Genomic DNA, 26124 nt, shown 5'->3' on the forward strand with positions numbered 1-26124 from the left:
AGCAGTGATGACTTGAGTGACAGTCTGTGACAGCAATGTGCGCATCTGTGTGAACTTTCGCTGTCTCATTCAATAATCTCTCAATAAATTATGCATTAATTAAAATTAAACTCAGTAATGTAACGACGGAAACGCCGTCCATTGTAAATAAGTAAAAGTAAAAAAATGTCATTACAAATTTACTTGAGTGAAAGTAAGAAGTACCCACTTTTAAACCTACTCTAAAAGTATTTTTTCCCCCAAAAAAGTTACTCAAGTAAATGTAACAGAGTAAATGTAGCGCATTACTACCCACCTCTGATAATACTGTATGTATATACAGTGTGTGTGTGTGTATGTACAATGTAATAACATTGTAACAGTGACATATCTAGTGTGCTTTATACTGTACTTGTGCATAACTGCCTACAGTAGTTACCACTCCTGACTGAGGTGAATTAAACTAACACAACTACTTTTCACCATTTTTTATTTTTCTCAGCCAAACTTCGATTTGGAACCACAAATGCACTCCCTACAGTTCACTTAAGATCCCCAAATACCCTGTGAAGTCTACTCTGCAGGGCTCTATTGGAACAGAGAACTGTGAGGATGGGCACATTTGCCAGTAACATATGGCCAAACCACATGAGCAATAACATACAGCATTGGCCTAGACACCTGAATAAATCAATGTCAAGAGACGAAGAAACATTTGACAAGACTTGACCAGTGAATAATGACCTGAAGGCAATTTGGTGGTCGAGTATGATGGACACAATGATTGGTTGAGGCAGACTTACCTGACAGGAGTCCCGGCCCCCGTTCATATCGCCGGCACACACCATATTTTTAGAGATAGCCCCATTGTATACTCGACTGCTGTTACAAAGACGTGAGTCTATGATATTCACTGTCACTCCCATGAGACTTGTAGAGGCATGGCCTGGTGGAGAAAAGAAACACTCACAGTCAGAGGTCCAGGTCAGCTTAAAAGCTTTAAATAATATACAGTGAGAACTATGGCATGGAGAAATGTCTATATTAAAATTAGTTTCTTAAAATGTATTGAATTCTGTTTGTTTGTTTTTTCACTATTATATTGTCCTGTTTAGGTATCTTAAATGAACTGGTATAGAATGTATCTGATTAAGAGAGCTTTGCTTTAGTTGTTTTGTTTGCTAAATGTTTTCTATTATACTTGCATTACATCTTGACATGTTTCATTGCTGTTGAATAAAAGTGAATCAGTGAAGTGAATGGTGACTAAGGCTGTCAGTTTTATTTGTCACAGAAGAAACAAAGTCATATGGGTTAAGAACAATATGATGGTGAGTAAACAAATTGTGAATTTTAATTTTGGGGTGAACTATCCCTTTAATTTCTCATATGTTGTGGTCTTTAAATACATAATAAACCATTTGGCTTTGGATATATATATATATATATATACAGTTGTGCTCAAAAGTTTGCATACCCTTGGAGAATGGGTAATATATGTACCATTTTTAAAGAAAACATGAGTGAGCAGGCAAAACACATTTCTTTTATTTCTTATGGGATTCATATTCAACTGTAGGTTATAACAGAATGGCACAATCATAAAACAAATCATGGCAACAATGAAAAAAATTAAATGACCCCTGTTCAAAAGTCTGCATACCCTTAGTTCTTAATACGGTGTAATGCAAATTGTCTCCCAGTATTTTCTGATACACCCACCCAAAACATCAGTGAGCCACCACCATGCCTCACAGTGGGGATGGTATTTTTTTCACTATAGGCCTTGTTGACCCCTCTCCAAACATAGCACTTATGGTTGTGACCATAAAGCTCTATTTTGGTCTCGTCACACCAAATTGCAGTGTGCCAGAAGCTGTGAGGTGTGTCAAGATGTTGTCGGGCATATTGTAACCAGGATTTTTTATGGCATTGGCGCAGTAAAGGCTTCTTTCTGGCAACTCGACCATGCAGCTAATTTTTGTTCAAGTATCGTCATATTGTGCTCCTTGAAACAACCACAACATCTTTTTCCAGAGCAGCCTGTATTTCTCCATATCCCGAACAATTCTTCTGGCAGTTGTGGCTGAAATCTTTCTTGGTCTACCTGACCTTGGCTTGGTATCAAGAGATCCCCAAATTTTTCACTTCTTAATAAGTGATTGAACAGTACTGACTGGCATTTTCAAGGCTTTGGATATCTTTTTATATCCTTTTCAATCTTTATAAAGTTCCATTACCTTGTTACGCAGGTCTTTTGACAGTTCTTTTCTGCTCCCCATGGCTCAGTAACTAGCCTGCTCAGTGCATCCACGTGAGAGCTAACAAACTCATTGACTATTTAGACACAGGCACTAATTGCAATTTAAAAAGCCACAGGTGTGGGAAATTAAACTTTAATTGCCATTTAAACCTGTGTGTGTCACCTTGTGTGTCTGTAACAAGGCCAAACATTCAAGGGTATGTAAACTTTTGATCAGGGCCATTTGGGTGATTTTTGTTATCATTATGATTTAAAAAGGAGCCAAACAACTATGTGATGATAAATAGCTTCATATGATCACTATCCTTAAATAAAAGACAGTTTTTTTTGCATGATCAGACATATTTTCAAAATCAATGCCAAAATTTCACAATTTCTGCCAGGGTATGCAAACTTTTGAGCACAACTGTATATATATATATATATATATATATGTCATTACTCTTTGCATCTTTCTTTTCATTCTTTCTTATCTCTCTGTACCTCCTCCTTCCTCTGTTGCCCCAAAGCCGGATGTCCAGCACTCTGATGCTTCAGAAAAGTTCTGGTCAAAGCCAGGAAGACAAACAGGCTGTACAGTATCTGTATGGAAATGTGAAATCATAAGTCTGGAAATCTTAATCTCAAGATAAGGTGTCAAAACTTCACACCTGAACAGAAATACAAAACAAATTTAACAACATACAGTATTAAATAATTTTTAAAAAGATAACACAAATTCAATTGCAAAAAAAAAAAAAACAAAAAAAAAGAATTCAAACTCAAATCTCATTCATGCTTGTGCATCAAACTGCACATGAAGGCACACTGCACCAGGCTGGTTATCAATGACACCAAACGACATTGATTCCTGCTTGTCTCCTACCAATCGCAACAAACTCACTGGAGAAGTCCACAGGTTTGTTGAGTTTCAGCAAGGTAATGTCATAGTCACTGCTGCGATCATTGTAATTCTCATTCACTATAATTTTCTTCACAGGGTAAGCGGTCTGAAGTTCATTCTGGGAAATAGCTCCAACATACACACCCCAGCTTCCAGTATTCGTCTTTGCCCTGTAATCAAGACAAAATGAACTTAATGGTTACATCACAGATTTACATTTAAATTTTTTTCAACAAGGTTACAATGAGAAAAATAGAATTAAAACCCACTGCAAACTCACAGTAGCCGTAATAAAAGCCTGATCTCATGAAAATGTAAAAAAAAAATTATATTACGTGGTTAATTACGTGTATCGTGGCAGTTCCGATGTGAAATGTCCTGTGTGTTGCACTAGAAGCGAGTTACATTTTCTCCCAAACAGATGAGGTTTGAAAGGTTAATCCTCTGTCATGTTTTAAATCAACAAAACCTACATCCCTACTATAAACCTTAAACTTAAACCTAACCAAGAGTGTCATAAAAAGCAAATATGACATAAAAAAATCTTTGACTCCTTAGGCTTGTGTGTTGACTCACATACTCTTCAAGACTCGTACCCCGGTCTTTTATACTGCAAGTGCAATGCTCTATCAGTTGAGCTACTGCACAATTTGATTGCTCTTGAACTAGCTAGTAAATTTAGATGATTATGTAATGCAAAGGTTAAAATGTATCACCTTAAAAGTCATGCTCTATAGTAAAAGTTATTTGATGTCATAAGATAGCATTGTGTGAGGAACAAAAGGAACATGAACTGATAATCAGCAGCTTTACTCGTGATTAATGTAAAAGTAAAAAGTAAAAGTAGTTGTTGTAGCGCTTCTAGTGTTCATTTTACCAGGAAGTTATTGTGATACAGTATGTACAATGAGGCACTTAATGATTGAATACCAACCCTTGGAAGCAATGGGCAGCTGACACTACAAAGTCTGGAGAGATGAGTGATCCACCACAAACATGTCTTCCGTTCAAATGCAGGCTAACCTGCCAGGGCCACTGGCCAGACTTAGAAGCACTGCCCCCTATGATCCTGGAGGTAGTCTGCTGCTTGCCACAGTCTGAAAGAAAGAAACGGTTAACTTACTTTGTGCACTTCAGTACACTACACTTAAGGCTAGTTTATTCTTAATGGGTGAACAGGCTTCTTTTAGTTCACCTAAAAATATGACCAATGCACTGATGTTTTTGTTCTGCTAAGGATTTCAAATGGTTACATTTCTCTTGTTTGCGCACGTCCTGAAATCCTTGACCCAGGAGAACTCAGCTAGTCGATGAGTGTTGATGATGGATAAAACTAATTATGGCTGTGGTTAGATGGTTCTTTAATGATTATCCCCAAGAAGCAAAATTTAAAATGATGCCACATATTTTAAAGGGGTCATGTCATGAGGAATTAAATTTTCCTTGATATTTCGACATATAAGAGGTCTGTTAAAACATACTATACATTTCAGAACTCAAAACTTAATCCCCAAAGCATTTATTGAAACCAAGCTGCAAAAACGCCTCAATCTCTGCTTCCATGACTACCCTACATCACTAGGGGTACATTAATTTGTAGGTTCTACAGGTTGTTTAGATCAGTGTTACTATCAGAATAATTAATTATTTTTAAGTTATTAATTAATTTAAATTAAATAATAGAATCTAACTCAAAGCCTCATACGAGGCACCAGTAAATGTAGTGCGCTACGTTAAGGAGCAGGTTTGGTTATTAGCAATAATTAATAATTATCAAAGATAATCATCAATTATTAAAATCAATAGAACATTGATTTGAATCATTGTTAGCTCTTTTAATCCTTCATATCAACAATCAAAGATAACCATCAAATTCAATAGAATATTAATTATTATCAAAGATAATAATTAATTATTAAAATAAATGGAACATTGATTAGAATTAACACTAGCTTATTGATCCTTCAAATTCAACAATCATCAAAGATAATTATCAATTATCAAAATAAATAGAATATTAATAAAGATTAATATCGCCGGGGCACCACCCTGGAATCAGGGACTAATCACCATACAGTATAATAGTCTCAATATTAGATTATTCTCTTAAGAAAAATCGACATTCAAAAGAAAACGATGAAGGCTTGAATCCGAGCACTGACATCCCCTGCCAGCATTTGACACAGGTGTATGCAAAACAAACCAAAACACTTCTCTTTGAAATATAACAAAGTTTATTTATGCAGTTGTTGGGCCTCATGTATTCAGACAGAAAACAATGAGAGTCCAAAACAGACTAAAAATCCCATGAAGCTTTGCTCACTAAAGGATCGAACTCTCAACTCCTATTGGATGAGACACACAACAGAACGTCCCTCAACCATGACATCATTGGGAGTAGAAATATCTCTGAGATGCTTCCGGGATTTGCTTCCAGCAACTTTGTTCGCCGTGCGTTGACACAGCTCATCGCTGCTCTCAGGTGTAGCCTCGTGGCACAAGGAAGTAACGTCTGACTTGAAACTGTGGCCATACAATCTCCATCTCGCTGGACGAGTTGAGATTACTCTGTGTTCCACCAAAAACTCTAATGGATCCGAAGGTGACCGCTGAGCAATCCGCATCTTCATCCGTTTGCCTGCAGAAGTGAAGAGATAAAAGATTTCTCTTCCATCTTCAATCAAATCGATGTCGCTGATTTCTCCGCCAGCCCACCGAGAATCAGCAGCCTTACCGCCCGCCGACAGAGCGAGGAAATGGCCTCCCGTCATCACCCGAGCCTTGAGGAACCGAGTCGGAGTTAAAGAACGGATGAACACACATTCTAGCTTCATCCTCATGCAGTTCAAGTAAGAGGTTTACGTCTGGGCAGAGACAGAATATTATAGTGTGTTATTCTTGTGTATCAAGGTTATTGCTTGTACAGTTTATGGACTGCCGAGTCCGCTCATTGTGGCTAATACTCAAGGTATTACTGTAATGTACTATTATCACGAATGGGATCTGCTGTGTTGTAGTCCAACCACATTGGACTGTTGTGCATTTCCGCCATCGCGGGTGAGACCGGCACACTGAGTTTATCCATTAAAGAATCAAAGACTGCGGGACGGTTTACGAGCCATCCACTGTGTGGTATACTAACAGCTGCTTTCTCTCCCACGATCGCGAAACCGGCTTTGGGGCCGTCACTTTATTCTCTCTCTCTCTCGAACTAACCACACACACACACACACACGCGACCCCTCACAAACATTCTCGTACACATTTTTGGCTAGTAGATAACTTCTTGATAAAGCTCAGCTTTGTCCCTAAGCTATCGTACAAGCGGATACACGCGGTAAACTGGTAGACGCCATTGACCGGTTTCTCTCCGCCCACATTCGCGGCCATATTTTCTGGCCGGAAATCTCGCGTGACGTACTCTCCACAAGAGTCACTTCCGCCATTTTGTGTGCGTCCCTCCTTACACACACACACACACACACACACACACACACACACACACACACACACACACCTTCATCATGTGTAATAGGATTATTTTGGTTTCCATATCTAATCATATCACTGTTTAGTTTGTAGTTGTAAGTCGGAAGTTTATTGTCTGCATTGTATTAATTATTAATTGATATTACTGCATAAATAAACTTTGTTATATTTCAAAGAGAAGTGTTATGGTTTGTTTTGCATACACCTGTGTCAAATGCTGGCAGGGGATGTCAGTGCTCGGATTCAAGCCTTCATTGTTTTTTTTGTTTTTTTAAATAGATGAACGATAGAGAACAATCTAATATTGAGACTGTTATATTATCTGGTTATTAGTCCCTGAATCCAGGGTGGTGCCCCGGCGATATTAATCCTTATTAATATTCTATTGATTTTTGATAATTGATAATTATCTTTGATGATTGTTGAATTTGAAGGATCAATAAGCTAGTGTTAATTTTAATCAATGTTTCATCGATGTTAACAATTAACGATTATCTTTGATAATTGTTGATATAAAGGATTAAAAAAAGCTAACATTGATTCAAATCAATGTTCTATTGATTTTAATAATGAATAATTAATATAATAATTTTTTAATATATAATAATAATTAATAATAATAATTAATTCTTTTTTTAAATATTTTTAATAATAATTTAATAATTATAATAATTAATAATAATTATTATTATTATTTGATAATTATTAATTATTGCTAATAACAAACCCGCTCCTAAACGTAGTGCGCTACATTTAGTGGAGCCACATATGAGGTTTTAATGAGTTAGAATCTATTATTTAATTTAATGATTAATTAATAACTAAAGAAATAATTACCAATTATTTCTGATAGTAACACTGATCTAAACAACCAGTAAAGCCCTACACAGTAATATCAATTAATAATCAATACAATGCAGTCAATAAACTTCCGACTTACAACTACAAACTAAACAGTGACATGATTAGATATGGTAACCAAAATAAGCCTATAACACATGAGAGGAAGGTAGGTGTGTGTGTGTGAGTGTGTGTGTGTGTAAGGTGTGACATGCACAAAATGGCAGACGTGACTCTCGTAGAGAGTACGTCACATGAGATTTCTGGCCAGAGAATATGGCCACGAATGTGGACGGAGAGAAACCGGTTAATGGCGTCTGCCCGTTTACCGCGTGTCTCCGCTTGTATGATAACTTAGGGACAAAGCTGAGCTTTATCACGAAGTTATCTACTAGCCAAAATTGTGTGCGAGAATGTTTGTGAGGGGTCGCGTGTGTGTGTGGTTAGTACGAGAGAGAGAGAGAAAATAAAGTGGGGGCACCAAGGCCGGTTTTGCGATCGTGGGAGAGAAAGCAGCTGTTAGTTTATCACTTAGAGACACGGTGAACGGCTCGAAAACCGTCCCGCGGTCCTTGGGTCTTTAATGGATAAACTCAGTGTGCCGGTCTCACCCACGATGGTGGAATTACACAACAGTCCAATGTGGTTGGACTACAACACAGCAGATCTCATTCTTGATAACAGTACATTACAGTAATACCTTGAGTATTATTAGCAGCAATGAGCGGACTCGGTGGTCCGTAAACTGTACAAGCAATAACCTTGATACACAAGAATAACACACTATAATATTCTATCTCTGCCCAAACCTCTTACTTGAATCTTATGAGGACACAGGTAGAATGTGTGTTCATCCGTTGTTTGATTCCGACTCGGTCCCTCGAGGCTCGGGTGATGACGGGAGGCCGTTTCCTCGCTCTGTCGGTGGGCGGTAAGGCTGCTGATCCTTGGCGGGCTGGCGGAGAAATCAGCGACGTCGACTTGATTGAAGAGGGAAGAGAAATCTTTTATCTCTTCACTTCTGCAGGCAAACGGATGAAGATGCGGATTGCTCGGTGGTCTCCTTCGGATCCGTTAGAGTGTTCCGTGGAACACAGAGTAATCTCAACTCGTCCAGCGAGATGGAGATTTTATGGCCACAGTTTCAAGTCAGATGTTACTTCCTTGTGCCACGAGGCTACACCTGAGAGCAGCGATGAGCTGCGTCTACACATGGCAAGCAAAGTCACTGGAAGCAATGCCCGGAAGGATCTCAGAGTTATTTCTACTACCGATGACATCACGGTTGAGGGGCGTATTTAAGTTATATATATTTACAGTAGATGCAATGTGTTGGATGTGTGTTAAGTGTAACCCTTGAAATGCAGTTTTATATTGTCGTGGAGCTTGTTCATTTGCTTCAGATTGAGTTTTAAACACACTGAATTTGAGGGGCTGCATGCTGTTAGCCAATCAGAACAGTGGGCGTTTACATTTAAATTTTAAGGAGGCACTTATGCCAACACCGAGCATTTGAATGAAAAAAACAAACAAAACAAGAACATTACTAACATTATCTGTGGACGTCAGGGAAGATAAAACTATAAAAAAGAGCATTTCATGACCATTTTAAATGCAGGCTTTGTACAACTATGTTGTTTTAGTATAAATTAGGCTTTAGATTTCCATTTCCACAGTATGAACAGGAAAGTATCATTAACTGATTATCCACACATAACATCATTCATTAACAAATGGTGTACGTTTAACAATGATTGAAGGTTTACTGTGACATGTTATTGGATGATACATTCCTATTAATTATTTATATATGACATGAATTGAATCAAATATGACTGGTGGTTTAATGAAAACAGGTTTATCATTATGACTCAAGCTCTTACCATTGCACTGAAGGGAGACTGCTTGCTCATTCGGACAGGTCGAACTAAACAACATAAACATTACAGATAAGGGAATTGTTCTTGAAACTTGCAAGATAAAATTGCTATGCTCTTCTACAATCTGCTTTGCGGTTTTGGTATAGTTATTTGTCTTCTTACCCAACATTGACCAGACCCTGAATAAGACTGTCTGTTCTAGGTTTTAAAGTAAGGGCTACAGAATCTGTGTTCTCCACTGGACTTAATGCATAGGACCTAAGGAAAGGAAGCACAGTTTCAACACAGGGAAGGCATCAGTTATGTGGAACAAGAATGGAACAAGATTCACATTATTCTTCCCAGTCATGGTTAAAATTTGTTCAGATGCATTAATGGTACTTCTACAGATATCATTTTAAACCAGCATGACTTTATATCGTTCGTGGAACACAAAATAAAATATTTTAAATAATGAAAAACTTGGAATATAGAGAATGAGTCGTATGGACTACTTTTATGGTAGAGTATTTTTTTGCAACATGATCACACTGGAAATCGACATGTTGCTTCCGAAAGTTCATGTACCCTGAAATCAACCCTATATTGCTGAATTACTAAAAAGCGCCATCCCCCAACAGATAAAATACCATTAGTTCAGACATGGTCGCTTTTCCCTCTAGCGCTGCTGATAATGCATTGCGCGAGTACCCTCCAAGACACTGGCTTTGGTCCAATGGGAACCAGGAAGTAATATCCTTCACATAAACAATGTTGAGTGCAATTTGGAGGTTGCTTTTCACCCTAAAATAAATGTTTTACTCTGCTGATGGTTAGGTTTAGGGTTGGGTTTTGGGTTAGAGGGTAGGATTAATAAAATATGCATTCCTGCTGACTGTATTACATCATTTACAGCTAAAATACATCTTGCTTTTGGCACTACTCTGTGGACAATTTACACAAAAACTGGAGCTCACAAGTGCCCATTTGTTCAACATCACTTCCAGGTTTAGGCCACTGGGGGGCGGTGATTTTAATTTCAGAAAGACCGATTTTAACAGCAGACATTTTGACCTATTTTTGCTGAATTCACAGTGAGATCAGTCTGATTTTTTTGTCCTTTTTTAAAGCTTCACAGCCCCTGATCACTGAAAAGTATTTCTGTAAAATATTTCTTTAATATTTCATTTTGTGTTTCACTGAAGAAAGAAAATTGTGTGGTTTTGCAACAACATATACTGTAAGTAAATGATGACAGAATTTTCTTTTTTTTTTTTTTTAATCAACTTTGTCAAAGATAAGCGTGTTTACCTTCTAAATCCCAGTTGGGCACAGATCTGATCTGCATAACTGGTATCAGAGCCCTGATAACACACAGGCAGGAATCGCCCATCCTGAGCTGTTTTGACCTGCAAAACTCCACCATCACCAAACCTCACTGAGAACATGAATAGTGAAAGAGTAATTAGTGTAGTTTTAAAACAACCTTTTTTTGCAACACAGTAAACACAGGGTTTGCTGTGTTAACTCATATCGCAGAGCAGTAAAGTGTTTTTTGCTAATATTGTCATCTAGTTTCCTTATCAAGACATGTCTTGTCTTTAAAGCCAACTCATTATCTTAAATGCTAAACCAATAATCTCTTTACCTCTTTTGAATTGCCAATGCAGCCTGAATAAATACATTTTATGACATGGCTCTCTGGAATACTTGATTTTGATTGGTTAATTGCAGTATTTTGCAATAAGATATTTTTGTATAATGACCACTAAATCGCATAATTGACCATTCTCCCAGGTAACTATATACTGATACATAACTCCTACATAGCTGTGTTAGTTTCATGTCTTTTGTATCAATCCGCAGTCTTCTTCTTGCATAATAAAATAAATAAAATAATAAACGTACATTTATATTTCATGTCTATTTATTTGTTGATTTGGTAAGTATCCGGTCATCACAGGTTTGTGTCAAGACCCTGATCACATGTTTTTTGGGGGTTTATGGAATAATGTACAATCAGCTGGACATTATCGCATTATCGCATAAAGTTGATTTTGTGATAATAACCGGTGGCTGACTGCTGATTATTATGCTTAAATCAAGGCTACATACCAAATACACAATTAAACGGACATAAAATAATGATCTGATATGAAAATATGTTATTATGTGAGAAGAAAGAGATCACAGGGTCTCTAGAAACAGCTGAATTCTTCCTCTGGTTTGCTTCGGAGTTCTGCTGTGTTTATCCCATCTGACTGCTCATTATCCCACTTTTTATAAGACTACTGGCCAAATAAATAAATACATGGACATGAAATATTGATTTAAGTGGAAATTATTTTATTTGCTTACTTGTAGAGATCGCAGAGTGATCTAAGAAGCAGGAAAGATGACTTATAAAACCCTAATGAATGGGGAAATATCACTTTATTCCATTATCCAGAAATCAGACTGCTGGATGGTTAGCGATTGACCAATCAGAATCAAGAATTCCAGAAAGCTGTGCAATAATTTGTAATAATGGCCAGCTGGCTGTGTACATTATCCATTACCTATTCTCTGTGTGTTAGAAGGTGGCCATGTGTTCATGCTCACCGCAATTTGTCTCGTCAGACTGTTGGCAGTCTTGGATGGCGTCACATGGTACTGAGAAGTTTGAACAGGTTTCAGGTACCTTCATGTCCCCACGATGCCCTTCTTCATGTTCATGTTCATTTTCATGTTCATTTTCATGTTCATTTCCATGTTCATGTTCATTTTCATGTTCATTTTCATGTTCATTTCCATGTTCATGTTCATTTTCATGTTCATTTTCATGTTCATGTTCATTTTCATGTTCATTTCCATGTTCGTTATCATGTCCATTTGCTTGGTTGCAATCATTTCCCTTGCAATTACTTTCATTCTGGACTGAAATCACCTTGGGCCTAAAATGTACTACCCATGCAATCAGTAAAGAGAGAGAAAGGGAGGTGAGCATTTAGGGAAGCATTGATGGTGTGTCCTGTCATTACTGAGGTTGTGAATTCACAGATACACCCTCTTAAGTGGTTTCCTTACCTCCAAGCCAGATGGCCACTCCAAGGAGTACCAACAGCAAAAGCACACCTGCCAAACCACCATAAAACTTGGCACTCCGTCCGCAAGACTCCTGCTTCTTGCTACTGGCATGCGCTGATGGAGCAAGAACAAATTTCATAATAAATAATAATGATTAAAATAAAATACATTAATAAATGAAATACAAGAAATTATTTCCAATTTAATTAATATTTTAAACATTAATCCACCAAATTAAAGTCAGTGTGGTATAACCAACACGCAAAGTCATTTTGTTGTCATGTGACAAGAAAACCATAAAACAGGAAATTATATCACATAGAAGACCTGTGTAGACTCTCATGAATGTGTGTTGAGGTCTGTTAGTTGCCTAAAAACATCAGATAATTTATTATTTTTTAGTGACATGGTAAGGTTAGTCCAGGTTGTCAGATGTGAAATATTATAACCCCTTGATACTGTATTTATGATTCAAAAATCCATGCTTGAATACATTGATTTGTGAAAACAATGATGTGTATACACATGTATTTAAGGTGTAAGGAAAATATATTACTTTTAACTTCATGGTTACACCACTTGACATTTTTAGAGCCATTAAATCAAACATTATTTTAAAAATGGAATACCTTTAAAAAATGTATGAAACCAATATGAACACAAATGAGTCACTGACAAATAAGGTTGTCCGAGGTGATAAGAATAAGCAACCTTTTAAAAATCTAGTTTGAACACACATAGGAGTCATTTATGGTTGGGACAGGTGGGACATGTCCTTACCATTTTTTGCTTTGGCCAATTTTGTCCCCACCACTTTTTGACATTTTCATCAGGTAAGTCTTAGTCTAATGCAAAAGAAACATTGCTAGTTCTTGAGCAGGAGTGTCCATTTGGTTCTTTGTGTAATAAGTGGCGATTTGGTGCTGTAATTTCTTATTTTAAATGTCATGATGAGTGCTCATTGCGCTGTTATAAGAGAGTTATTAGTTATAAGATGAGTGACAGACGTGCTCTACCTGCTCTGCTTTTCCGCAGCTTGCACGCTTGTCCAGTTAAATAGCACTGAAAAATGCAAACAAATGTGTCCCGATTCATGATATACTGTGCACCAGGGTTGTCCAGATTTTTTCAGTCAGGGGCCAAATGCAGAAAAAAATAACGTACCATGGGCTGCATCGCTGTAATAATAATAAAAAGATGGCTAGAAGCTACTAGATTGCCACTATGCATAATCTTTATATTGTATGCTTAATATTATGCAAGTTTTAATCATAATTTGTGCTCTATGGTATGCTTGTGTAGGCCCTACATTTAAATAAAAGATAGGGTATTTCACTCACAGAGAACTCTTATAATGGAACAGTGATGCATCTTATACAAAATATTACACTCATTTATTCACATTTTTATCTTTTTTGACATCCATTCAGTGGCACTGCAAAGAACATATAGATCTGCTACTGAGTGTTGGGTGTGACCTGTCACAGTAATCAGAATCAGATTACATTTGATCATTTTATGAAGTGATGCAAGGAATTACACTTTATTTTTCAAGGAATTACTCTTTATAGCTATACAATTATAACTTCTGTTCTGTTGTTACTTGTGTTACATATACAATTCAATAAACTCTGTTCAGCCGCTTGCACAACAGCAGCTCTACTCCATTGTATGATACGAGGTATCGGGACATTTTAACAAGAACAAGTACATGAATAAAGTATCTAACCTAATGTCAATCCTTCAATAAATGCATAATTCTTTGTTTCATCCTTGGAAATAAGGAGTATTCCAAACTCCTGTTGAACTCGCCAGTGGATGAGGCTGGTGACGACACAGAACACACTAGTGGAGACGATGTGCTGTGAATTGCGGCTGCAAGTGATAGCGACATCCAGTCCCCAGAATATGAATTTCATATAATTTCTCAATAATTCTGTTCTATTTCTAAAGTATCTCGTGGGCCACACCGGAGCAGTCGGAGGGCTGCAGATGGCCCGTGGGCTGGACTTTGGACATCCCTGCTGTACACAGTTATACTAGGGCGGATTACAGCTGGGACCTCCTTGTACTAGAGGTGAAAACTTGACCATGATACTAATTATTCACAGTTTGTAAGCAAATTGTTGATCCATGTATTTTTCCACAGGCCCAACAGTTGCAGATATAGGGATAAAAGGATCAAATTAACCCACCTGTTGTCTTTAGAAACTGCACCCATTTTTGTCCTTTGGGTCATTTAAATGCATAAATTCTTGATTAATGTAAAACGGCAATAAAGTAAGTAAATCTTTTTAATGTGGTCCCAAAGTTTATAATAAAAGGGGACAATTAAATGTGCCCTGTTTGCAGATCCATTGCAACAAATCCATACCTTCCCACTAATGTCAAACAATTTGTTGCAGTATTACAGGGGTTTACAGGGTTGCAGTGTTACAGGTGCCATCTAATGTTTTAGGAGACAATTATATTCAATAGGTCTTTCACCACTGGTGGGCCTTTAGCCCCATTGTACCCTATCATATAAAATTATGTTAGTAAACTTATTTACTTAAATATTACCTGTTCAAAACGTATACCCTCTGTGTGTTTATGTGTGTGGACGTGCATTTAAGAGGAAAGTGTGCAATTTGTGGGAAAGATATAGTACCCAGTGAAGCAGGTGAGGGGGCTAGAGAACAGTATGGGCCTAGGGGCTAAATTTTAGAAAATTTGAAATATTTTTTGGGTCAAATTGATTCATATGTGTACAAAAAACTATTTAAAGCTGTATAATATCAAAGAATATAAGATATCTTAACATATAAGAAAGCCCGAAAGTGAAAGGTCAAAACGGGTTCTTCCCATACGGGTCAAAATTGACCATATTGAGAAAGGAAAGAACAATTTGTTTTAAATTGTTCTTTCTCTTAAACAATTATATACAAAAATATTTATTTTATTTTATTTGTTTTGATTGTCTTGACCATGTCACAACATTTGGTTCCATAATGAATTCTTTACCTGTCCCGGGCCAAAAATGACCCTCAGACAATATGAGGTTATGTGAAATATTTATTGGAGCACTTGAATTGGTCATCAAGAATACCTATTTATTAAAACAATAAAATAATATTTGAAATTTTCTGTTCATAACCAAATGAGTTTTGTGAATCACAATAGCCAAAAATCTTTGGTTACACCAAATGTGGACAAAGTTTTCAAATATTAATAATATATATATATATATATATATATATATATATATATATATATATATATATATATATATATATATATATATAGGTTCACTGTTTATTTTTTAAAGAAATAATATTAGATTATTCTGCACTACTCATGCCATTTATTTTTTAAAGAATTTCAGCATTTAATGAGACTTTACATTTTTTTAATTAGATTTGTTTTACTGTCTCCAGAAGGTTATAAAATTTGCACATGAAATATTTCCTTAAAAAAAAAAGAAAGAAAAAAAAGATTTTTTAATGTATTTAATATATTTTTTTATGTATAAATTAATAGTTCTGACCCAAATATTATATTTCTGAAAACATGGCACATTCCTTTTAAAACAAGTTTATTAAAAGGTTTTTCCTCATCTCTGACATCTTTATTTGCCATCGACCAAGTCACAGGATTTGCAGCTCTGATTGCACTCTCTGTGATGATTGTTATGCTAACCATACTTATAAACTATTCGTTTCAGCTAGCAAGAGAACATTATGGACAGAGCATATTTTGTGTGCCTGTTGCTTGTGTCATCTTAGTTGCACCAAATCTAGAGCAACCAACAAGGTTCAATACTTACAGACAGTGTGCTGTGTGACGATAATGGCTGCTACTTGTTTCGGATCCTTTTGAACATAGTACGGTACCGTTTTCTTGGTGACATCATCATGAATCACCTGTTCATAGGTCATGAGAGGGGGTGGTGAATCCACTGCCACAGAGTAGTATGGTGGAGGAGGGTCCTTCTAGAAAAGAGAACGTGACACAAACAGTTTATATGTCTGGTGAAGTTCTGTCACCTTTCAGCTGCTGTATTGTAACTGGTTTGTCTTTAATGTGGATTGTCAAGATGATGATAATTGTTTCTGAACAAGGACTATCATTTACCACGCAATAGACAGCACACAATGCTCTTGGTAGATGTAGTTTCAGTTTTAATCCAAATAGTTTAAAAGACCAGACTTTTCCTCCCCACAGGCGTTGTATGGAGCGAATGCAATTACAAATATGTCAGTGTACTAGTATTTCTGGTCTACTGTTTTCTGCCTTGACCTCGAGCATGGTTTAAAAAAATATCCCTAATTTGTTTTGGATTCAAGCGTTAAACTCATAAAAAAGTTTAGGGCTTTTTTTTTACTTTTTTTTTTTTACATTTTTTTGACACTATTATTGTTAGGACAGTTGAAAAATGCTACATGATCACACAAGAATTTGGTGTGTTGTTACCGAATGTTTTTCCACCTAAAGTCTGACCCAATGTGCTATATTCCAGACAAGCACCACCATGCGTCAAAGTCATGGGTTCAATTCTCACACTTAATGATAAAATGTATACACTGAATGCACTCTACGTCATTTTGGATTAAAGCATCTGCCAAATCCGTAACTATACTGCCTGGGCAATGGCACACCTAATATGCCAGTTTCATCAGCACTGGCTGTGGTCATGTGAACTGTTTGCTTAATTGTATTTCTTATTTTCACCCATTTGATTTTATCAGCTCAGACTACCCAATCCATTATCATCCTTGTTTCAAGAGAACAGATGCCACCAGATTTGGCAGTGGTGGGCAGAGTCTTCTGGGAGAGACTTTGTCTTGAGGAAAGGCAGGCAGATTGCCACTGACAAAACCTTGATGCCAGTCTGTGACATGTTGTCTTCACACTGAACTCTAACCCACTTAGATTGCTGTGCCCACAAGGAAGCCATCCATTCGATTTCCGTGGCCTAACTGTAAAGAAAATTGCATGGTCTACCTTTACAGGAAGATTGCTTATTTTAAAATACATCTCTTTGTTTGCACTTTGCAGTGCAGATTATTTGCAATGTAGCTTTGGAAACAATCCTGTTGAACCACATGCTTTCAAGTGTAGCATTAAGATCTATTGTGTGATGAATTTTCAAGGCCACAACCTACGTCACCTTAATTTCCAATTCAGTGGCCTCCATCTCTTTTACTTTTAGAAGATGTGCCTCTTCATTTCAGTGAGTAGGTGTGTAAGTGTTTGCTCTGTTTGACCAAAAGCATATAATAATAAACCGCTCTGTCAACACCTGCTGTGTCACCACGTCTACATTTATTTCGCACTATGCCAGGATTTCACAAATGCCTTTGGGCCTTTTAAATGGGTATTTTTCCTTTGGGCCTTTTGAATTGCTTTGTAATCATCACATATTCATCATGTATTTTTGTTTTCACAAGTGTTACATGAGTCAGCACCTTTTAACCACTTTTCATGTAACATAAAACAGCTTATATCATCAACAAAGAAGATTTTTTTTTCATTACATTAAAGCCCACATGGTCCGTTAATGATTACAATAACAGTTTCTTAAACCATTCAATCTGACCAGTCATTTTTATGACCAAAATTTAGTTTGAAATGTTTTTAAAAAAAGAGTTGATTTACACTGATGAGCCAGTACATTATGACCACTCACAGGTAACATGAATAACGTTGATTATCTCCTAACAAGGCCACATGTCAAGGTCTGGGTAGATTAGATGGTAAGAAAACAATTAGTTATCGTAATCAACGTGTAAAATGCAGGAGAAAAGGGCAGGATTAAAAACCTGAGCAACTTTTACAAGGACCAAATTGTTGTGACCAGAGGACTGGGTCAGAGCATCTCTTAAAAAGCAAGGTTTGTGAGGTGCTGCCAGTCAGCAGTGGTGAGTACCTACCGACAGTGGTCCGAGGAGGGACAAACCAAAAACCGGCAACAGGGTGTTGGGCTCCCAAGGCTCATCGATGCGCGAGGGCAACGAAGGCTATCCCGTCTGGTTCGAACTGACAGAAGGTCTACTATGGCGCAAGTCACAAATATTTTAATGATGTTTACGGGAGGAATGTTTCACAACAAACAGTGCATCGCACCCTGCTGCGTATGGGGCTGTGTAGCCGCAGACCAGTCAAAATGCCCATAATGACCCCTGTCCACAGTCGAAAGTGCCTACAATGGGCACGCGAGCATCAGAACTGGATATTGGAGCATTGGGAAAAGTTTGCCTGGTCCGACAATTTCCATTTTCTTTTACATCACGTGGACGACCACTTACATGTGCACCATTTACCTGGGGAAGTGATGGCACCAGGAAGCACTGTGGGAAGACGACAAGCTGGTGGAGGGAGTGTGATGATCTGGGCAATGTTCTGCTGGGAAACACTGGGTCCGGCCATTCATGTGGATGACAGTTTGACACGTGCCACCAACCTAAACATCGCTGCAGACCAGGTACACCCCTTCATGGCAATGCTATTCCCTGATGGCAGTGGCCTCTTTCAGCAGAATAATGCGCCCTACCACACTGCACACATTGTTCGGAAATGGTTTTAGGAACATGATGAAGAGTTCAAGGTGTTGCCCTGGCCTCCAAATGTTCCAGATCTCAATCCAATTGAGAATCAGTGGGATGTGCTAGACCAACAAGTTCAATCAACGGCGGCTCCACCTAGCAACTTGCAGGACTTGAAGATGTGCTGCTAATGTCTTGGTGCCAGATACCACAGGACACCTTCAGGGATTTTGCCTAGTCAATGCCTTGGAGGGTCGGTGCTCTTTTGATGGCACGCAGAGGACCAAAATCATATTAGACAGGTGGTCATAATGTTTTGGCTCATTTGTGCATTATACACAAAGTGGCCAACTATAAATAAAAATGTAATGGGAACATTTTTACACTTTTGGTGTTCTGGCTCACATGTGTCATGCTCACAAGAGACATAAACATGTCAATGGTCACAAAGATTAAATTGTTTATTGTTAAAAACATTATATTCGGTATTAATGACCAATTTTTGACTCCGAGGATCCTACTGGACACAAGTGTGTCCAAGATAAACTTTTCTAAAACATTGTTAGAATAGACATACCCTCACTGAGAACTTTATTAGTAAAACTATGGACTTAATAAAGTGCCCAATGTGGTCTTCTGCTGCTGTAGCCCATCTGCCTCAAGGTTTAACATGGGTTTTGCATTCTGAGATGCTATTCTGCTCACTACCATTGTACAGAGATGTTATCTGAGTTACCATAGCCTTTATGTCAGCTTGAACCAGTCTAGCCATTCTATGTTGACCTCTCTCATCAACAAGGCATTTTCATCCGTAGAACTGTTACTCACTGGATGTTTGTTTGTTTTTAGCACCATTCTGAGTAAACCCTAGAGACTGTTGTGCGTGAAAATCCCAGGAGATCAGCAGTTACAGAAATACTCAAACCAGCCCGTCTGGCACCAACAATCATGCCACGGTCGAAATCACTGAGATCACATTTTTTACCCATTCTGATGGTTGATGTGAACATTAATTGAAGCTCCTGACCCATATCAGCTTTATTTTATGCATTGCACTACTGTCACACGATTGGCTGTAGATAATCGCATGAATAAGAAGGTGTACAGGTCTTCCTAATAAAGAGCTCTTTAAGTGTACAGTGTGTTTAGGAGTAAAACACATTAGCTGAGAGAAATTTTTGATTACAGGGGTTAATTCTTTATTAGTAATGTGTTTAATTCTAAGCCCAAACTTTTATCAAAGTGCATGTGGGTCATTCATACAATGTTGTGACTTTTAAGTCCCCGTTACAAGTTACAAGGTATTTATAAAGGCTTGTTAAAAATATTAAAGATTATTTGAAATGGTTCAGACTGCTGTGGGCCTAAAAGTCACATTTTAAATAATTGAAATAATTTCTTCATGTCCCTAATGCTGCATTTTAAACACCTTTGACAGAAATAAGTAAGAGAAAAGCTATGACTAGGTGTGCGTTCAATTATTTTAATTAATGACATAGAGAGCGAAGAACCACCTGATGTAGCTCTTAGACTCACCAGACTTGCTACATTATATCGTTGTTTAAACAGAGGCATACAACTCTTGTAATGTCTCCTTACAGAGGACAGCAGAGAAGGCACATCAATATAGAACAGTGATTAAAACTGACCGGAACTACCTGTGCATTAAACGGTTTTAACGCACGCATACCAGCAAGTCAGAATCAAGTATTTGAACAGACCATGGTATAAGTGCTAACAATCACATTTCTAAAAAAACATCCATACAATTAAGTGTTTATTATTGCATTATCTCAAAAGCATGCATTTTCTGTGGTAAATGTGTAATTCTTGATTTGATTTTCCACCCCGTTATATCATGATATTGTGACTTTTAATTAAAGATCTATGTTATGAAATGACATCACACTTTGGAGGTGGACATCAACCATTCAGTAAAATAATGCTTGAGTTATTTGAAGTGTGTAACTATTCTTTTTTCCTTTGTTTTGTGAACTTATTCAGATGTGTTCAGGCATGACAAGAAGGTAACATACTTTCCACCCTGTTATGGAAATATACAGGAAAATTGAATGCAACTTTACATTTTCAATATATTTACGTCAACTAAAAAAATCATCAACATGAGTTTATAAATATGTTATCAAGATATCTCTCACAGACCATGTAGTGGCTAATTTTACCCACTGAATGTCCACCCTGTTATTTCTACCCTGACCCTGCCCACCTAACCCAATGGACATCTGAATATAAGTAATTTGGCTTGAACTGTATGATAAATTTGAAATCTTTAACATGTCCCTTTAATGATGAAACATAAAGACACCTATAAAATTATGTTTATTTTAAAAAAAACATCAAAGCCAAATGAGATGCTGTTTAGACCTCACATTTATTGTTTAATCATTGGTACCAAACTTGAAAAAGGATTCTGTTCGGCATGTTGTGGAACTGGTTTGTCAAAGGAATATTCCGGGTTCAACACAAGTTAAGCTCAGTCGACAGCAAAATTTATTTTGACTTGTTTCTCCTTAGGCTGCAGTGAGGCACTTACAATGCAAGTGAGTGGGGCCAATTTTTGGAGAGTTTAAACACAGAAATGTGAAGCTTACAATTTTATAAAAGCACCTACATTAATTCTTTGTTTTTACAGTTGTTTTAGAATTTTTAGGTTTACAGTTTTACAATGTCCTGGCAATGAAGTTTTATATTACTTTACACAGAAAAGGTTAGGAAGCAATTTTATCACACTAAAATCATGTTAACACGTATATTGTTTACAATTTGTGGCAATACTTTTGAAACAGTGAGTATTTTAACGTTTACGGATTGCCTCCATTCACTTGCATTGTACGTGCCTCACTGGAACCCTCACTGTTTTTTTTTTTTATTTGTTTTTTTTTTTAAGAAAAATGAGGTACGAGTTAAAATTTATCTTTGTGGTATTCAAAATTGTGTCACAAATACTGTCGATTGAGCTTAACATGTGTTGAATCTGGAATATTCCTTCAAACTCTCACCGTTACTCAAAAGTGCAAGACCAGAATTATACAAAGAGATAAGCAGCAAACCAGCTTTGGCAATGTACAAAATAATAAATATATAAATAATTAAATAAATAAAGAGAACAATAATGAGAAAATATTAACATTTTACTTTTTGTAATAGCATACAATTTTATATTACAAGCGGTGAATTATCACCACATTTTTGCATCAGTATAATTACTACAGTCATTAAAGCCTTTAAAAACTGCAAATTGTATACTGTTAATTGCGACTGATTTCAGGATTCCAGTAAAGTTAATCTAAAAATTTTTTTTTCATGTGACAATATCTAAATGATTTTTTTTATTATTATTATTTATTTATTTTAATTAAAAGTATTATTTAACATCACTGAATTAACTTGAAAACATTAGGGTACACCAACGAGAGGAATTTTAAGGGTTAGATCAGTTAATTAATCAGCTATTAATGAAATAGCTCATTATGGTGAAATGCCTGAATATCGACACAGGCGTCCTCTAGACCAGAAAGTCCAAAACTTGCTACAGGATAATGCTACAGGTAAAAAGTTAATGCAAAAGGTAATATTATTTATGTTATTTAACAGACGCTTTCATCCAAAGTAAATTAGTAACAAAATGGCACAATAGTGATGGTTTATGTCTCACTTCTTACACGGTTTGAACCCTACAGTTCCTGAGCTTTAGCCACAATGCCACACCAAAAACAGATTTTGCAACCCTATACTGTAGAGTCTATACCACTACATGCAAGCCAAACCCATACAAACTAAAAGGAATGACACAGTATATGAAAACTTTATGGCATCTATTAGACATGCATAAAAACATATACAATCAACATTCACACACAAATTTTGTAGTATAATTGAAATTAATCTAAAGCTTATACTCTGCAGTCAAAACTGTAATTGGAGGTCTTACCGTGTCATTGTCTGCCATTAGTGAGTGAGCACTATGGTAAGATCCAAAGTGTGTATGTTTTTGGGTGGGCAGGATTCCAACCTGTCTCTGCTGTCCCAGAGTTAAAATTAGACCCTTCTTTCTATTCCTGGCCTGCTTTTCAAGAGAGAGTTAAGACTGCCCTCTTATCCGCCCACTTTTATTCATTCGCAATTTACCTCTCACTAGAGGAATGCCAGTGTCATATCTACCTGCCCGACCAGTTTCACGAGTCCACAGCATGGTGCACCCACACCTCCCCTCTGGCTCACGTGGAAACAACGAGCTCAAAATAGTCTCAAACCAAATTCCTTCTCAGTGTAAAAATGTGAAAAAGGCCAATGTGGAGTTGGTGCAATTGGCAGGCCACTGGTTAGATTATAATGTAATCCTGTAAAACAATCACTGATTTGTTTACAAACAAAGCTAATTACCTGATATAGCTTCATAGGATTAAGTTGGACTGGACTAGCAAGTCTAAAAATGGTTTGATTAATCAAACTCAAAAGACTTTCGATTAACAAGACTTAAAAGTAAAATAATAAATAAAATTTCTCATAATTTAATCACCCGTATGCTATTTCAAACTCGTATGACTTTTTCTTCAGTGGAACACAAACACAGATATTTTGAAGAATGTTTGAGGTTGTTTTTGGTCAAGTCAATGGGGTCCAAAACTTTCAAGCTTAAAATGGACATAAATGCATCATAAGAGTTATCTATACTACTTGAGTGGTTTAATCCATATCTTTTGAAGCGATACAATAGCTTTGGGTGAAAAACAGACAACATTTAAGCCATTATTCACTAAAAATCTCCCTTTAAACTTTAATTGATTAGCAAAAATAAAGTTTATATTCTTATAAACTCGTCCTCAAAAGGATATAAGTCAAAAATATATAAATAAAGGCTATAAATCAGAACACTACTGTGATGACAATAATCTCTGAACTACTGTCGAAAATTATACCAGATTAACATTACTCCCATGGTACTTCGATATGATAACCATATTCATATACTATTGTATTTACATGGTGCTTCAAGGTAGTAGTACATGGTGAATGGTAATGCCATGGAACTTTATTTAATGTGTTTTCATGTAGGCTACTAAGTGTTTTGACACTTTTTTGGTTGGAAAAAATTTCTTACATGCAGTAGTCGTTCACAAGCTGCACATGTGTTAAGCTTAATACAGGCTTTCTTCATAACGGGCAAACAAAACGACACATTTGCAGCATTGGTTTCCATTGATATTAGATAAATATCCATTGCAACAAGCATTCTCTTTGTTCTCTGAAGTATTCCGTTAGCGTGTTGGTGAGTTAGAAACCACTCCAAACGATTCAGTGCATGCATGAGCAGTCTGAATGTGTTATTCAAACGTGAACCGATTCCGACCGTTTTGCTATCACATTTGTAAAGAACCGACTCAAAAGAGTGATTAATTTGTGAATCGGATATATTTAGTTATGATTCAAAACCGCCGACAGTAAACCCCGGATACATTGCTCGATAACATTGTAGGTTTTGTCAGTGTTACGCTGCTACTTAAAATAGCTTCGCTTCTTATAAGCTACTTGATTTAAAAATGAACGAAACTACCACCTCGCTACTAAGAAATATTGTTAAGCTAATAAGTTTGTTATTTGTGGTGAAGCTACTGCCCATCAATGTACATAGGAAGCAACTCTGCACATCATAAAAAAGCTGTGCACATGTGGGACTCACAATTGATTTCAATTGATTTTGATGTTAACATGTTGCTAAGTTATTGACGCAAAAAAGGCTAAGCCTTAAATACATAGCACACAACAATATTTAGGTAAAAAATTCATTTATTTTAATTCAATTGACTGATTTTTATAAATACAGGACATTTCCTTTGCCCTGTCACCATCTTGGATATATTTATTTACTGAGCTTGGCACAATGCACCCCACATACTTCCCTGCTAGATATTATGCAAAAAGCAGTACATCAATTGTGTAGTAGGATGTCTAAATTTGCAGTCTTCACATGGTTCCCACTTTTTGACCAATGAATTTCCACGACATTTCCATTAACTTTCTAGTCTGGGGGAAAAATATAACTTTGATTCAAACCACTTAGCTGATACGCTAATGTTTGCTAATTACAAGTTTCTCTAATTTTCACTAATTACTTTACGAATATACTGTGTTTTGGGCCACAAGGATTTAATGGTTTGCATTGTTTTCCATTACAGATATGTACTGGTCCCTCATGATATTCACTAGACATAGAGTAACATGCCACCAACAAAAGCAAACAAATTACCAGTGTGAACCAGTGGGTTTGAAGTGTAAGTGCTATAGGTACCAAGAAAGGTGTTCCTTGTGGTAAAATAATACTTGTTTTGAATGGGAATTTGGATGCAGCTGCATTCCGATGTAACCTTCTCTACAAAGGATACATGCAATGCTGCCTTAAAATCTGACCAAACAAGGCACAATAACCCAGGAGGAAGCTAGCATATAGGCTTTCTCATCAAAAGCGTGCCTTTGATCCTTTAAAAAGCTGCCAACAGAGGTGTCAGCTATATGTCAACAATGAATTTGGAACAGCAAGCACTCAGTTGACAGTACACAAAGAGAGAATGACAAAGCAATTACTAGGGCGGTAACTTGACATTTTTTTTTTTCTTCACTTGTAGTACTGTTCAACTATTCAATGTCACAGAGCTTTTCTTTTTTTTTTTTTTTACTGTATTTCCTTGTCAAGAAAAGATTTCAGAGTAACAGGAAGTGATGGGAACAATACATTTTATGAATCTCATTTACCATCGATTCATATATTTAAAGTTTGTTTTTAATTAATGATGAAAAAGCAGAACAGAACAATCTTTAAAGGAATAGTTCATAAATTCAGTAATCTTATCAATTACCTTTAAACAACAGTAAAATAATCGATACAACTCATGCACTGGTTTCCATGTCTTCTAAAGCTAAATAACAATTTTGTGTGATGAACAGAGAGAAATTTACTGTAGATCTACATTTACATTTAGTAATTTTGCATACACTTTTATCCAAAGAGACTTACAAATGAGTAACATAAGCAATTTCTCATTCAAAAGCCAACACTATCTGCAGTATACCACTGCAAATTTCCAAGAGCAGCAAGGGTAAGCTACTACAGAAATCATTATTCACTCACAAATCAAATAATTAAAGCACTTAAAAGGCTAGTTCACCAAAATATGAAAATTCTCTCATAATTTACTCAGCTTC

At 36.6% G+C, this 26124-nt stretch overlaps 1 protein-coding gene across 1 annotated transcript in view; it reads right to left on the bottom strand.

Annotated features, from left to right (window-relative positions):
* tmprss13a (transmembrane serine protease 13a) overlaps nucleotides 1-22984 on the bottom strand; it is a 30747-nt gene extending 7763 nt beyond the window's left edge. The window contains exons 1-11 of the mRNA XM_051666193.1: nucleotides 22856-22984; nucleotides 16185-16350; nucleotides 12380-12493; nucleotides 11915-12256; nucleotides 10625-10751; nucleotides 9497-9592; nucleotides 9338-9381; nucleotides 4060-4222; nucleotides 3126-3295; nucleotides 2726-2824; nucleotides 783-925 (exon numbers count right to left, since the gene is read on the bottom strand). Of these exons, the coding sequence (XP_051522153.1) occupies nucleotides 783-925; nucleotides 2726-2824; nucleotides 3126-3295; nucleotides 4060-4222; nucleotides 9338-9381; nucleotides 9497-9592; nucleotides 10625-10751; nucleotides 11915-12256; nucleotides 12380-12493; nucleotides 16185-16350; nucleotides 22856-22873 (1482 nt within the window). The 5' untranslated portion in view covers nucleotides 22874-22984. The remainder of the gene's footprint in view (nucleotides 1-782; nucleotides 926-2725; nucleotides 2825-3125; nucleotides 3296-4059; nucleotides 4223-9337; nucleotides 9382-9496; nucleotides 9593-10624; nucleotides 10752-11914; nucleotides 12257-12379; nucleotides 12494-16184; nucleotides 16351-22855) is intronic.
* Nucleotides 22985-26124: the final 3140 nt, after the last annotated feature.

Source organism: Myxocyprinus asiaticus, chromosome 31 (assembly GCF_019703515.2).
Source record: "Myxocyprinus asiaticus isolate MX2 ecotype Aquarium Trade chromosome 31, UBuf_Myxa_2, whole genome shotgun sequence".
NCBI lineage: Eukaryota > Metazoa > Chordata > Actinopteri > Cypriniformes > Catostomidae > Myxocyprinus > Myxocyprinus asiaticus.